The sequence below is a fragment of the Oryctolagus cuniculus genome, chromosome 2, assembly GCF_051225735.1.
Source record: "Oryctolagus cuniculus isolate XC-2025 breed Fujian yellow rabbit chromosome 2, ASM5122573v1, whole genome shotgun sequence".
NCBI lineage: Eukaryota > Metazoa > Chordata > Mammalia > Lagomorpha > Leporidae > Oryctolagus > Oryctolagus cuniculus.
In genome coordinates this window covers 119,580,084-119,596,666 of record NC_142868.1, presented here as the reverse complement: position 1 = coordinate 119,596,666, position 16,583 = coordinate 119,580,084, and the positions used below count along the sequence as shown (strand labels likewise).

Sequence of the window (16,583 nt, the reverse complement as noted above, 5' to 3'; positions counted from 1 at the left end):
GAGTCTGACTACTGATAATGTTAGTGATACTATTATACTGACATCTTTTTATTAAAATTGATTTATTTGAATGTCAGAGTTATAGAGAGAGGTAGTGAGAGAGAGAGAGAGCTTCCATCCACTGGTTTACTCCCCAAAAGGCTGCAACCAGGAGCCAGGAGTTTTTTTTTGAGGTAGCCCACATGGATGCAAGGGCCAAGCACTTGGGTCATCCTCTGCTGGTTTCCCAGGCACATTAGCAGGAAGCTGGCACCCATAAGGGATGCCAGCACTGCAGACTGGGGCTTTAACCCACTGTGCCACAGCGCCGGCCCCTACACTGATTTTTTGAAATTATAAAATATTTTGTCAATATCTTAAAATATTTTATTTCATGTCCCTTTTCCCAATTTTCTTCACAGGATTCCAGTAGTATGCATGATAGATTTTCATGCTGTTGCACACCTTACTGAAGATCTATTGCTTATCTGGTTTTGTTATGTTTTCTCATTCACTGCCTCCATTTTGGATAAGTTTGAGAGTTGAGATCACTCATCTTGTCTTGTAGAAGCTACCTGTTTGTCATGTAAACTATGTGATTATTCTGTATCTAATAAGCACAGTTGAACAGGATCAGAAGAGCGATCACTCCGGGGGGAAATTTTGTTCAGTCTACTAAGGAATAGTTTTTCAGTACTGAAACAATGAAATATGAGGGATTCTACTTTGGCTGGTAAAAATATCTCTCTGGGGCTCTGTATATGCGATGTGAGGACTTTTTCTCTAATACTCCCAAAGCACATCTTTCCCAAACTTGAGTTGTTCCTTCTCATCCACGTATTAATTCCCAAGTTGCTGCATACTTTTCCCTCAGGATGCTGGTAAGTTAGGAATCAGAGCTAAGAGAAAGATACTGGGGCCTCAAACATGGACACAAGAAAAATGCAAGGACTTTCTAAGATGTCATGCGGATTCTGCAAGTATGTCACACCTGATGGGCTCTTCCATGTAGAAATACTGAGAAACTATGTAATGGATCTTGAAGGAAATACAATGAGAAAATTATTTATAAGAGCATAGGTTGTTTGTGTTTTTGGCAACATGGGAGAAAAACATACTCTGAAGGGAAATCTCTGTCACCCTGGTGTGATCTGGGACACCTGGGGACCCTGCACCTGTTCTGAGTGGCTGAGATGAGGCAGCCTGCAGCTGGCCTGGTCCTGGGGTATCACCTGCTGATTTGATGTCCCCAGAGCCCTGCCCACTGCCCTGAACACTTATCACCAGGCTGCTCACAGCCAGTGAAACATGGACGTGAGGGCACCCGCTCAGTTCCTGGGTCTCCTGCCCTCTGGCTCCTAGGTGAGGAAAAACACCAGAGATGGACTCAGCTGGGGTGATCTGTCCTGTCTGGCTCTCCACAGAAATTCTCTTACGGCATGATGAACAGTGTGGGTTTCTTTGTGTTTCCCATCTCAGGTGCCAGATGTGCCATCGGGATGGTCCAGTCTCCATCCTCCGTGTCTGCATCTGCGGGAAGCACAGTCACCATCAATTGCCAGGCCAGTCCAAGCGTTAGCAGCATTAGGTTCTCCCGGGATCAGCAAAAACCCGGACAAACTCCCAGCCTCCTAATCTATAAGGCATCCACTCTGCCATCTGGGGTCTCATCTCGGTTCAGTGGCAGCAGATCTGGGACTGATTGCACCCTCACCATCAGCGGAGTGCAGCCTGAAGATGCAGGAACTTATTACTGTCTATACTATTACCACAGTGGTACCAGCCCAAACATAAAACCCTCAGAGGAGCACAGTGTTGGCTGGGCGGCCCCTGCTCCTGCTCCTGGGGCCTCTGTCTGCTGAGCGTGATTCTCAGAAGCAGCCAGGCTGTGAAGGTCATTGAGGATTTTGGTAGAAGAAGGGAGAGGGGCTCCCTCACCCTAACTCTCTATCCTACTCCTGATTCCCCAGGACAGACATGGCAGTGTCTCCACTGACGTGATAGTGAAGATCATTCATTGCACCTAAGGAGAACGAGTTCTGGCATTATTTGAGTTTGAGTTTGATATTTCTAGGGCCCTTGTTTGGTTTTGGTATCAGGGTGGTGCTGGTCTCAGCAAAAAGAGTTTAGAAATATTGTCCCCCCCCCTTTTTTTTTCTTTTGGAAGTAGGGCCAGTGTGATGGCCAACTGATGACCCTGGTATACCATACGGGCACCAATTCATGTCGCAGTTGCTCCACTTCCAACCCAGCTCCATGGTAATTGCCAGGGAAAATTAGCAGAAAATGAGCCAAGTGCTTGTGTAGCTGCCACCCTCATGGGGGACTTGTGAGAAGCTCCTGGCTCCTGTCTTTCCCTGGCCCAGACTTGACAATTCAGTGATCAGGGAGAGAATCAGCAGATGGAAGATCCATGTACATGTGCGCGCACGTGTGTGTGTATGTGTGTGAGAACTCCTGTAACTCTGAATTTCAAATAAATAATAAATCTTAAAAAGATTTGGGAGAGTTTGTAAATGATTGGCATTAGTCTCTCTTGAAATGTTTGGTAGGATTCATCTTCAAGGCCATTAGGTCCTGGGCTTTTCATGGATAGGAATTTTTAGTGATAAATCAATCTCCTACTTTGTTATCGTTCTGTTTATTTCTTTATTTTTCATGACATTAAATAACATACATAACGTAAAACACATGTAAGCCAGATTGTGCCCAAGATGCCCCGAGAAACACCAGGAGTTACAGGAAGCTGTCTTCAGGGGCACGTATTTTGTCTCATAACTAACACTGAACATTAAAGGGCTCCTTTGTTGTCAACTTTCAGCTCTCACACAAGCATCTTTTCTTAGATAAACGAGACCAAGAACCTTGTAGGAAAATGGATTCTGGGAAAAGACACAAACGACAATGCAGATGGGCAAGGCAGTGATGTTCAACCAACCAACAAGCAGTCTGGTGCCGTTCTGGATTTCTTTGTACATACAGCACCCAATATCACCCTTGTGTCTGTGTTCACCATTCTGATAACAATCACGACCTCCTAACGCTCTGCTCCAATTCCTGCTACAGTTCCTCACAAAAATATTCTTACCAACCCCAGAACGGGATATCACCTGTTATCATCTAGCTCACCAACAATCATTTGTTACATAAAGATTGAATTACTAATTGATCATTATCAACAACCGATTTAAAAAGGAAGGAAAGGGGGTAGAAAGTAGATAATGGACATATAGATGATGGACAGATAAGACACGATTAGGTAATTATATTTGTGTATACATATATGACAGGGTGACCTCATTTATGAAACTAGTAGCAAGGCTACAGTGATACTTGTAAATTATGTCCCTTTCTACATAAAGCACATTTTAGCCATATTTCTGTATTGCTCAGGAGATCCTAATATCTTACTCCTCACAACACAGAACTATTTGAATTTTTTCATGAAGTTTTCTACTGCCTTTTTATAAGTTTTTATTTCGAGATAGTCTCAAATTCATAAAACAAAAATTCAGAATTGATACAAACTATGTTCACATACCTCCACCCAGATTGCCCTATTATTAATGTCTCATAACTTAACATCTCACACTGGAATGATATTTGTCACAATTTATGAGCCATACCCAGCTATTCACTTTTAGCACTGTGTAGAAAAACACAAAGGCACTCCAAGAAATCTCCCAATCTCAGGCACACATCTCCTCACCAACAGGTGGCAGCAGCAGCTCTAGTTTCCCTTGATTTTCACACAGCCACCTCTCTCAGGGGGAGGATATTCTTATTCAACTACTGTTCTAATGGCCAGAGTACTCCAAGGTAACCAAGTCACATTTTGCCCCTGCAGATCAATGAAACCTCACTGTGTCCCTGGTATAAGCATTGAAAAAAATCATCTAAAACAGACACCTCAAAATGAGGAATTTGGGGACAGGAAGCAAATTTTTTGCAGCTGTGAAACTCCTGGGAGTTACTCCAACTTCTACCCTTTGCTTCTTGGACCTATGTATTTTCGTATGCGAAAAGCAGTAGCAAAATTGGTTGTTTTTTTGACTTTGTATTGATCAAATCTCAAACAGCACATCCTCTTATTCTTTTAAGCTGTCTGTTTCTGGGTGTTGAGTGTATGAACCTGTCAGTGAACTTCTTCTTGTGTTTTTCTGAGTCAACTTTGTTGGTCAACTTCCATGTCATTGGGGCTGGTGTTGCAGCACAATGGGTTAAAGCCAGCACACAGCATTACAGGTACCCCATTGAGCCCTGGTTATTCCACTTCAAATCCAGTATTCTTGCTACTACAGAGGATGGCCCAAGTGCTTGCAAGACCAGAAATGAATTACTGAATTTCTGTCTCCTGGCCCTGATTCAGACCTAGCTGTAGCAGCCATTTGGGGAATGAACTAGCACATCAAAGATCTCTCTCTCTCTCTCTCTCTCTTTCTCTCTCTCTACCCCTCTCTCTATTGTTATGCCTTTGTAGTTAATTAAGTAAATTTTTTTAAAGTGCCTTGATATTGAATAAGGCATTTTGTAAGATGTAGATAGTGATAGAGGTGGAAACATGAGACAAGGAACACTGGTGGTACTCAGTGTTACCTTCTCAACAGTTTTCCTGTTGGGGCTTGTGAGAATCTGCACACATTTTCCCTACTTGGGACAGACAGAAGTATCAGCAGTCTAAGGAATCACAGGGTCACTGAAGTTGTGAACAATCATCAATTGTTCTGAGACTTCCTCTAAGATGGCACAATTATAGGTCGAATGACTCTGACTACAGCCCATGTATGTTGCCTTTCAAATCCAAAGTGCCCTAGGTGGTACTGAATCTAGTGTGTGTAGGAGACAGTCTTTGCTTTAGAGATATGTTCTGAACAGTTTCCAGAGCAGAAAACTGCTAAAAACTTGTTTGCAAACTGCAAACAAGACAAAGGAACAACTAAGCGTGTGTTCACATGATTAATCCTTGGGCTTACGCTTTTAGCTATTGGAATACATGTTTTCAAACTTAGTATGAGGGTTTTTTTAACTACTATTAATATAAAGAGTACAGTTTTCATGATTTCATAGGTACAATTCTAAGAAAATAGCCATATTTCCTAGAACTAATACTGATATGTATACTGATAGTGAATTGATTTCTTTAAATTCTAAAAATTAGCTGCCAAAATCCTCAAGTGTTTTATTTTGGTATTCCCTTTTCCTGTTTCTCCTCTCAGGATTATGATTGTATGCGTGATAGATTTTCAAGTTGTCATATATCTCACTGATGCTCTATATATTGTTTTTTTCTGCTTTTGTAATGTCTTCTCATTGACTGTGCCCTGAGCTAGTTGATGCCACTTTTTCTTTTCTTATAGAAGATCTATACTTTTTACCTAAACTGTTCAATTCTTCTGGGTCCTGGTTAAGCTTAGTTAGGCAGGACCAGAACAGTTACTGCATAGGGATAATTGTGCTCCCCTACTAAGGAATATTTCTCAGTAGTGAAACTGTGAAATATGAGGGTTTTTTACCTGGGTCATAAAAATAATTCTCTGGGCCTCTGCAAAAGATGTGAGGATGTTTTCTTCTAACAGCTCCAAAGTACATCTTTCTTGCAACCTGAATAGTTTATTCACATCCACATATTAAATACCAAATTACTGAATACTGAGACCCCTCTGAATACTGATAACACCCCAAGGGCATCAGGACATTGGAGGTAAGAGGAAGCAAATGTGACCTCAGAGATGTACACAAGCAAAGATGCAATGATTTTATAAGATGTCATTCATCCTGGAAGGACGCTATGGCTGATGGGCTCTTACATGAAGAGACTGCAAGAACATGCCCCATGGATCTTGAACAAAACACAGTGACAACACTTATTCACAGGACAGGAGGTGGCTTCTAGTTTTTGGTCCAGGGGGGAAAAACACACTCTGAAAGGAATCTCTGCCATCCTGGTGTGATCTGGGACACTTGGGAACACTGCACCTGTTCTGAATGACTGAAATGAGCAGCCCTGCAGGTGGCGCAGTCTGGGTGTTATTCCCTGCTGATTTGCAAGTCCCCAGAGCCCTGCCCACTGCCTTGCAGACCAGGCTGCTCACAGCCTGTGCAGGAGTCGGTCCCAGTCAGGACCCAGCATGGACATGAGGGCACCTGCTCAGCTCCTGGGGCTCCTGCTGCTCTGGCTTCCAGGTGAGGAACAACTCCAGGGACTGACACAGCCAGGGTCATCTGTCCTGTCTGGCTCTTCAGAGAAATTCTCTTATGGCATGATGAACAGTGTGGCTATTTTTTTGTGTGTGTTTCCCATCTCAGGTGTCAGATGTGCCGTCGTGATGACCCAGTCTCCATCCTCCGTGTCTGCCTTCCTGGGAGGCACAGTCAGGTCAGTCAGAGCGTTCATAGTAGCTACTTAGCCTGGCATCAGCAGAAACCAGTGCAGCCCACCAAGCTCTTGGTCTATAAGGCATTCACTCTGCAATCTGGGGTCCCATCGCGGTTTAGTGGCAGTGGATCTGGGACACAGTTCACTCTCACCATCAGCGGGGTGCAGCCTGGAGATGCTGCCACTTACTACTGTCTAGATGATACTGGCACCCCTCCCACAGGGCTACATGCCCTAACAAATACCCCTCAGGGAAGCAGAGGTGTAAGGCTGGGCTGCCCCAGCTGCTCCTCCTGGGCCCCATCAGCTGAGAGTGATTCTCAGAGCAGCCAGGCTTGAAGGTCCCTGGAAGGTTTGGTAGAAGGGACCACGAAGGCTCCTCTGCACACTAACTCCCTTCCCTCCTCCTCAGCCCAGAAACGCAGACGTGGCTGTGCCTCTCCTGATTCAGTAAAGGAGTCTACAGTGTGGAGCTACTCTGGACTCCGACAGCAGCAGAGAAGCCACTCCAGGTGTGACAAGTGGGAGCTTCCTATAAACTGAACTATAACCCTGTAAACAATGTGAATGATTCCCAAGCAATGCGTGTACTGAAGGGCTAGAGTGTGATGCTTATTTGTTTATTTATTTTGTCCATTATCAAAGACCATTTAATTGTTAAAGATCAACAATACCAGAAGCATAAAGTGGAGAATAAGAAAACAGTTTTCTTGAAGTATGATTTAATTAAAGTTGTTTACAGTTACTCTATCCCACAGTCATTAAGCATGGATGTGAAGAGGAAGAGGAGACGAGAGACTTACGCACACAGGTTTTGGGAGCCAAGGGAACCAGCATGCAAGGTCTGCGGGCTCGGGTTTTGCCACAACAAGAACCACGCCAGATGCCGGCTGCCTTGTTTTTTTGTTTGTTTGTTTGTTTGTTTTCTTTTTTTTTTTTCCTATTAGAAAGGGTGGTGGGAGAGTATTGTGCAGAATTTTTGTTTAATTTTTAAAAATTTAATTATTTACTTGAGAGTCAGAGTTACACACAGAGAGAAGGAGAGGCAGAGAGAGAGGTCTTCCATCTGCTGGTTCACTCTCCTATTGGCTGCGCCAATTCGTAGCCAGGAGCCTGGAGCTTCTTCCTGGGCTTGCATGTGGGTGCAGGTGCCCAGGACTTGGGCCATCTTCTACTACTTTCCCAGGCCACAGCAGAGAGCTGGATCAGAAGTGCAGCAGCCGGGACTCAAACTGGTGCCTGCAGGCGGTGGCTTTACCCACTTGGCCAGAGCTCCAGCCCCAGAGTGTGATGCTTTGATACGTGTATATGTCGAAGAATGACCACATCGGCTCAATTAACATATCCATCACCTTAAATGGTTTTTGTTTCTCTGTGATGAGTGTCTAAAGGTCTGGGGTGTACAGTGCTCGAGATGCGGATACTAGAAACAGGGAATTCCAGTCCACCTGTAGTCAGAGTGCCTCCACCACGCAAGGTCAAGTTGCCCAGTCATGAAGCCCTCAGCTGTATCCAGGAAGCCCGGGGGAGGGGAGGGGAGGAACACTGATGCTTTGAGCACTCACTGGTGATTCTCCAGGCCTCACCTCTGTCCATGCATCAGCCCGCCATCGCTGCCGGGTAGCACAGAATCCTTATCCGACTTCCAAATGTGTGGGAAGGTCCTGCAGTGAGCCGTGCAACAGGAAACCAGAGAGGGAAAGGCTTCATGGCCAATGTGCTTCCAGCATGATGCTGACGATGGGAACCAACAGCTGAGAGCCCAGGGTGACCACTGTTCCCCCAGCTCCCCCAGGTTGAACAGTTATTTACAGTCCCTGGAGTAAATCTGGGTGCACTTTCAACTATTATCAGCAAGTCTGGGATCATACCAAGAAAAGCTCCTAAGATGACATAATAAATAGAAAACTGTGATTTGCATTTTATATGTATATAGCAATCATATAAATACATAGACAATAAATGAAAACCCTTTTTTATTTTTATTTATTTATTTTTTCTCTTTTTAAAATTTTATTTAGTAAATATAAATTTCCAAATACAGTTTATGGAGTACAATGGCTTTTTCCCCCCATAACTTCCCTCCCACCCGCAACCCTCCCATCTCCTGCTCCCTCTCCCATTCCATTCACATCAATATTCATTCACAGAGATCATACATGAGGAGTTAAGTGCACAGTGACTCTTGTTGTTGACTTAACAAATGGACACTCTTGTTTATGGCATCAGTAATCTCTCTAGGTTCTTGTCATGAGTTGCCAAGGCTATGGAAGCCTTTTGAGTTCACCGACTCTGATCATATTTAGACAAGGTCATAGTCAAAGTGGAAGTTCTCTCCTCCCTTCAGAGAAAGGTACCGCCTTCTTTGATGGCCCGTTCTTTCTACTGGGATCTCACTCACAGAGATCTTTCATTTAGTTTTTTTTTTTTCCAGAGTGTCTTGGCTTTCCATGCCTAAAATACTCTCGTGGGCTCTTCAGCCAGATCTGAATGCCTTAAGGGCTGATTCTGAGGCCAGAGTGCTGTTTAGGACATCGGCCATTCTATGAGTCTGCTGTGTATCCTGCTTTCCTTGTTGAATCGTTCTCTCCCTTTTTGATTCTATCAGTTAGTATTAGCAGACGCTAGTCTTGGTTATGTGATCTCTTTGACTCTTAGACCTATCAGTATGATCACTTGTGAACTAAAATTGATCACTTGGACTAGTGAGATGGCATTGGTACATGCAACCTTGATGGGATTGTAGTGAAATCCCCTGGCACATTTCTAATGCCACCATTTGGGGCAAGTCAGCTTGAGCATGTCCCAAATTGTACATCTCCTCCCTCTCTTATTCCCACTCTTATATTTAACAGGGATCACTTTTCAGTGAAATTTAAACACCTAAGAATAATTGTGTGTTAATTACAGAGTTCAACCAATAGTATTAAGTAGAACAAAAAAATACTAAAAGGGATAAAGTATTAAATTGTACATCAACCATCAGGGCAAGGGCTGATCAAGTCACTGTTTCTCATAGTGTCCATTTCACTTTAACAGGTTTCCTTTGTGGTGCTCGGTTAGTAGTCACCGATCAGGGAGAACATATGATATTTGTCCCTCTGGGACTGGCTTATTTCACTCAGCATGATGTTTTCCAGATTCCTCCATTATGTTGCAAATGACCAGATTTCATTGTGTTTGACTGCTGTATAGTATTCTATAGCGTACATGCCCCATAATTTCTTTATCCAGTCTACTGTTGATGGGCATTTGGGTTGATTCCAGGTCTTAGCTATTGTGAAATGAGCTGCAATAAACATGAAGGTGCAGACAGCTTTTGAAAACCTTTCTTGAGTGCACACAGATGCACAAGGATGTAGCACTCTTTTTCCTCAATAGCCAGTAGCCAGCAGCACACAGCATCTCTGAGAACCTGAAGCAAATGCAAAGCAACTGCTGAATGAAAATTTGCAGTCTGGACCTGGCGTTTTGGAGCAGTGGGTTAAGCTGTCCCAATGACACAGGCTCCCATATCAGAACGCCAGTTTGTATCTCGGCTGCTCTGCTTCCTGTCCTGCTGCCTGCTGAAGCACCTGAGAAACAATGGAAGATGGGCCAATTGCTTGGGCCTCTGCCACCCATCAGAGAAATCTGCATGGAGTTCCAGGTTCCTGGCTGCAGCCTGGCTCAGCCCCCAGCTGTAGTGGACATTTGGGGAGTGAACCACGGGCTGGGAGATCTCTTTCTTTCTGTTGCTCTGCTTTTCAAATGCATAAAATGATTAAAAAAGAAAACCTGCATTTCCATAAGGCAACAAGATACTGACAAATTATTTTAGATGCTATGTTTCAGTGAATATTTATTTCAGCAAAGAAGGATTTTGGTTTTTCTTTAACTCAAAGAAGCAAGTTAAGAAAATATATTGAAACTCACATGCTGAAAACATAGCCAACATTTAACAATTCTCACAAAACAAAATTTGATTTTAATGTCAAGAATAAAAAACATCATTTGGGGGGATTATTTCCCACTTTACCAATTAAAACTATTTATTGTTTACATTTTGAACATTTAAGTTACACAAGTTACATATATTTTTATATATACAGATTTAGGACCAAATTGGGGCATCCCCCTGCTTCTCGTCCACATTCCAACCCTTCCCCCACCTCGGATTCTCATTCTTAATTTCTAGGATGATCTATTAGCAGGTTGCTTATTGATATTATAGTTAGCCCTACTCTAAGTGGAGGAATTCAGCAAATAGTATGAAGAGAAAGAAAACAAATCAAAATAAGCCAGAACTAAACAAAAGATTGTTCCCCATACTGCTCAACTACAACCGCTCACTGAAGGATTTGAACATACATTTGCAACAGTCACACAAGTTAGATTTTAAATTGGAACTTACACTTGTGATTGTTTTTGAGTTTCTATCATTCAGATTATATTTTTGTCCATCACTTCATGAAAGTGAATTTTCCCTTATCAATAGATGTCAATAAATATATTTCTCCTTTTAAAAGTTAAGGAGGGGCCAGTGCTGTGGCACACTAGGTTATTCCTCTGCCTGAGGCACTGGCATCCCATATGGTCACCGGGTTCTAGTCCTGGTTGCTCCTCTTCCAGTCCAGCTCTCTGCTGTGTCCTGGGAAAGCAGTAGAAGATGGCCCAAGTCTTTGGGCCCCTGCACCCACGTGGGAGACCCCGAAGAAGCTCCTGGCTCCTGGCTTCAGATTGGCGCAGCTCCAGCCATTGCAACCATTCGGGGAGTGAAACAACGGAGGGAAGACCTTATCTCTCTCTCTCTCTCCCTCTCTGTCTGTAACTCTAAACTCTGTCAAATAAAAAATAAAAATAAAAAAGTATTAAAAAATTTAATGAAATACTAGTGCTTTATCTTTTTCTCTAACTGCCATTTTAGTAAGAGGTTACATCTATAGTAAATACTTATTCTCTTCTGCTTTCCCCCTCTTTCCAAGTTCAGAGGAAACTAATACTTTCCCAAAAACCTTGGTATTAATGATTTATTTAGGGGGTAGTATTTTAAAAAACAATATGTAAAACAATATATGATTTAGAATTATGTATATATTTATATAAATAAAGATTTTAAATTCACAAAAAATCATTGTTAATGGCCTGATCTGACACCTTGAAAACTAAAAGAAGTAAAGGTTTTTGACACCTGAGACAATATGAATGCAAAAGAATAAATACAATTTTGAATCTGTTGGGGTGTGGAAACTGAAGTTTGCCTATGTAGCTTGCCTCACGCCATGGGTCCCTGCCATGAGCAGGCACTGTCCCTTTGAGCTTGGCCCCACATCAGGCACAGTCCAGAGGCCAGAGGAGCTCAGTGCCCTGCCACAGAACCACTCAAATGACCATGCCTGGACTAGTGAATTAGTATCAGCATGAACATCTGAAAACATGAACATAAATGCTACTGTTGCAAGCCACTTTGTTTTTTTTTTTGTTTGTTTGTTTTCTTTTTCTTTTTTTGGACAGGCAGAGTGGACAGTGAGAGAGAGAGAGAAAAAGGTCTTCCTTTACCGTTGGTTCACCCTCCAATGGATGCTGTGGCCAGAGCGTTCAGGCCAGTGCACCACACTGATCCAAAGCTAGGAGCCAGGTGCTTCTCCTGGTCTCCCACATGGGTGCAAGGCCCAAGGACCTGGTCCATCCTCCACTGCACTCCCGGGCCATAGCAGAGACCTGGCCTGGAAGAGGGGCAACAGGGACATAATCCGGCGCACCAACAGGGACTAGAACCCTGTGTGCCCGTGCCGCAGGTGGAAGATTAGCCTACTGAGCCATTTATTTTATTTGAAAGTCACAGTTACACAGAGAGAGGAGAAGAAGAGAGAGAGAGGTCTTCTATTTGATGGTTCACTCCCCAGTTGGCCACAACGGCCGGAGCTGAGCAGATTCGAAGGCAGGAGGCAGGAGCTTCTTCTCAGGTGGCTGCAGGGGCCCAAGGACTTTGCGCCACCTATTTCTATCAATTTTCTCTACAAGGTGATTTCAAGGTAGAGAACAGCCTATGGAAGAATCTTGAGTTGGGAGACATCATGGTTAAAAGAAATATCCAAGAACAGATAGATAATATTTGGTAAGATATTTTAGTGTATGTGTGAGCTGTTTGCATTGGTTTTGAACCTTATTTTCAGCTTGTATCATACTTACTCTGGGAATATGCCATCATCTTCCCACCAGGAGCTCTGACAATGTCAGAGCTTAAGGAAAAGACAGTTACCAGGAATCTGTCCCTGGTGTCAAGCCCATGCCTGAGTCAGTGGTCACACCCTACTCTGCAGTCCCAAGTCTGATCTTCCCACCCTCGCAATCAACACTACACGCTGTGAAGTCTTTTCTCCCCTTGAGGAGTGTGATAGAGCTTCATGGTACATTTTACATAAAACTGTGTTTATTTCATTTCAAAACCATGCCTGTTACTGCTGCAAATTTGTTTCCATGGTCCATTGAACTTTTCTACTGTGAAAGTAATGATATATTTTGATGGAATCGATGCACCAACAGTTTTTTGTACCAAAAACAAGAACAGACATATTTTTGTGTTCAATGTTTCTCTCTTTGTATGAGCTGTCAGGAACCAGTCAAAGCTGTCTTATGAGGGACAGGTACACAGAAAGAAATTGGGCAATTTTGACCCCACGTACATAAGAAAGACCAATGGTAACCAATAACTCCATCAATGGAAGAGAATAGAATGGTTTCAGTTGTTGAGAAGTGTGAGGAGAGTAGTAGGTAATGGTGTATGAGATCTGGAGGTGGGAGGCGGTATGTCTGTGCTGATCGGGGAAGGGCTGGGGTCATCTCGAGATGCATCTGAATGTGGAGGAGGCAGCCCTGAGCCCACGTGACAGAATCCACAGCAAGACCAAGAGTCATCTCAGGAAGTACAACAATCAGGAGATTTCAGATAAACCATTATTTATTGAGAAATAAGTTTTAACTCCTAAGTCATACAAAAGCCAACCAGTGGCATAAAACTAAAAATTGCATATGCTGTCTGTAATTTGGCTCTCTTAAGGATAAAACTTGTCATATTTTTCATCACACCTGGGCAAGGGTCACACTCATGAAGCCCTGGAGACCCATGTTTCACCGTCATGCCATTGGCACTCATGTCCCACGAGGATTCTGCATGTGACCTGAGCCCTTAGCAGTGGGTAGGTCAGTGCCTCTGGGGTGGATCAAGCTGAAGCAGGTGCAGCACAGGACTCTGGACACAAGGCTCCCACCCTCTGGGTCTCGGAGCTGTGGCTCCAGCTAAAAGAGGAGGACGTGAGGAGCCCCATGTGCTCGGGTTCATGTGTTCCATGAGACTTAGTCTGCTGCTCAGTGAGCACAGCATCCGTCACTCTGTTGATCAACCAGCAGGACAGGGTGGAGCAGCAAGATCACTGGAGTAGATCTGTGTTTTGTTTTCATCTCAGACTCCCCTGGCAGCACTCCAAGCCCGGGTATCCACCTTACCTCTCAGTGTCTCCGAGAGACAGTCTCCATCATCTGCCTGAGTCAGCAGAATCCAGACACAAAGATCCAGCCACCTGCTGGGTCTGCCTTGGCCATGGTGCACGTGTCAACACCCAGCAGCTTGATGGTCCAGATGCTGCTGCTGTGTGGCCATGCATGGGAAATGCCGACAGGGCGGAGCTGCAGAATGTCCACTATAATTAGTTAAATCACACACTTACTTCCTAGGTTAAACTGGGTGTATTTCACAGGTTCCACAGATGTATGTGGCTGTTGGCTTCTCTATTATTTAACAGCATGGGTATGTGGTCATCACCCTAGAAAGCCGCTTTCCTCAGTGCTGGAGGTCACGAGCAGGCCTGACCACTCCCAGTGGTCATAGCCAGGATCAAGCCTCACTGCTGTTGGTGCAGAGGCTGGGTGGCCCCAGATGTCTTCCTGGCTCATGCAGCTGCTGTGCTTCTCGCCGTCAACTCTGAGAGGACATCAGGATGGCAGGAGCGAGGCCAGATCGAGAGACCCAGAGCAGGAGCCTGGAGCCCTCCGCCTCCCAGCCCACTGCTGTCGTGGTGCCCTGCGGGGGCCCTCAGTGCCACTGTTTCTGTCAAAACCCCAACTTCGACATCTTCCATAGACCACAGGTTCCAGTCCTTGATGATTTGTGACTGATCTCTTTTCTCAATGCCCTCTGCCTTCAAAGACATGACTGATTATTGAGAAAAGGGATCCTTGTGTTTCCCACAGAATCGGTCCCAGCGATGACTGTGAGAGGGTCAGCATCGTGATGCCTGGGAAAAGACCACATGTGGGGTGTTTTCCTCTCTTGGAGCACCCCCCATGCCTCTCTGGCTGCAGGTCTCCCACTCTAATAAATCATGCTTCTAAATCTGCCTATCCGCTTGGAAATCCTTCCATGTGAGACAAGAACTGAGGTAATGATATTTTCTCTGCTGCTGTTTCTCCCATAACATTTTGGTACTATGTCTCGGATAACAGCTCCAAATGGACGTGGGCCCTGCTTGAGTAGGACTCCAGCCATGGTCGGATCATCCACCAGACTGGGTAGTATGCGGACTGCTCTACTTTTTTTTTGAAAATTTCAACCTCCTACATAACAATTCTCATTTTCTCAATAATACCATGTACCTGTTGGACAGTTAAGAGCAATTAGAGTGGTTGTCACTCTTTTTTTACTTTCTTTTTCTTTTTTTTTTTTTTTTTTTTTTGACAGGCAGAGTTAGAAAGAGAGAGAGAGAGACAGGGTTTCCTTCCGAGGTTCACCCCCCAAATGGCCGCTTTGGCCGGAGTGCTTCGCCGATCCAAAGCCAGGAGCCAGGTGCTTCCTCCTGGTCTCCCATGTGGGTGCAGGGCCCAAGCACTTGGACCATCCTCCACTGTCTTCCTGGGCCACAGCAGAGAGCTTGACTGGAAGAGGAGCAACTGGGACAGAACCAGAGCCCCAACCGGGACTAGAACCTGGGGTGCCAGCACCACAGGCGGAGGATTAGCCTAGTGAACCGTGGCGCCAGCCAATGGTTGTCACTCTTAAGACTCCATGGCCGGGCTTGCTGATTAAGGGCAGAGCAATCCCCTGGAGCTGAGACTCTATCCAAACCCTCTCTTCTCCCGTGAGGATCTTCACTAAGGAACTAGGAAAACGCCTTGAGCTGACTGAAGGACTCTGGACGGGGCACTCCCTGGCATGTTCAAACGATTTCTCTGGGCTGGACCCCAGTTCCTGACAAGCCTGTGTGTGTGCTGGACTGTGAAACACCACCCCTCCCTCTTGCGTGGATCGGCCCTTTGCGTGGGCCTGGGAGAAGGCCTTGAGATAACTGATGACCCTGGCTGGGGCAACACTCCAGTGCTTCCAGAAGGCCTCGAGGCTGGGCACCAGACCCCCACAGCTGAACGGGTGTTGGGCCGGGAATCGCACTTCCCAGCAGGGAGCAAGACCCTGCTCTTTTGGAGGCTCAGGAGCTGTAAAGCCAGAGCTGCACACTTCACACTCCTCCTCTCAGCTCTGGGAACGCTGGCCTGGTCCAACTCAGCTTCCTTGTGCAGGGATCGGCCTGACCAGCAGGACTGGGAGAAGAGCTTGGAGGAATCTTGAAATTCAGGCCTGGGCCACTCTCTGTCGTTTTACAAGGACTCCCTGATCGGACCCGAGGCCCTGATGGCCCGTTAGGGTATCAGCCGAAAACCGCATTCTGCTTTTGCTTTCTCAGAGATAAACTTGTCAGGGAGACTGGGTGCAGCTTGGAGCAAGGTCATATACCTGGCCAGGCCTGAAGGTCTACCTGATTATTATCAAGCCCCTTCTGTCCATTTCTATGCCTCTCAATGGGAAAACTTCCTTGTGGTTTAGACAGCAGCTTTGGTACGTCCTCTAATAATGACTCTGTCCTTTGTTTTAAACCCTGTGAGTTTGAACTGCTTCTTCGATTTGTTTTCTCCAGACTTGAAGCAGAAAAATTCCAGATGGCCACGCACATGAAACCTCAGGTGAAGCAGTCTCTGCAAGCTGGCACTCTGTCCCCCTCAAGAAGCCACCTCCTGCTGGAACCCTGCTTGGTGCCATTCTGAATGATGCCCCTTTTCAGCCTGAAGCAGCCAGAGCAGTCACTGTGCAGTTCCCCTAACAGAAGTCAGGGGCCATTCTTCTGGGGGCAGGAAGGACTCTGAGGAGTCAGATGAGTTAACAGGTAGTCAGGGTGGTCCCAGTGGAAATTGAGGGTACAAA

The 16,583-nt window shown here is 45.1% G+C and overlaps 1 gene segment (V, D, J or C); it reads left to right on the top strand.

Annotated features, from left to right (window-relative positions):
• The first annotated feature begins 1,287 nt into the window (after nucleotides 1-1,287).
• LOC149128018 (immunoglobulin kappa light chain-like) overlaps nucleotides 1,288-16,583 on the top strand; it is an 80,567-nt gene continuing 65,271 nt past the window's right edge. Inside the window, 2 exon segments of the V gene segment in view lie at nucleotides 1,288-1,341; nucleotides 1,459-1,752. Of these exon segments, the coding sequence occupies nucleotides 1,288-1,341; nucleotides 1,459-1,752 (348 nt within the window).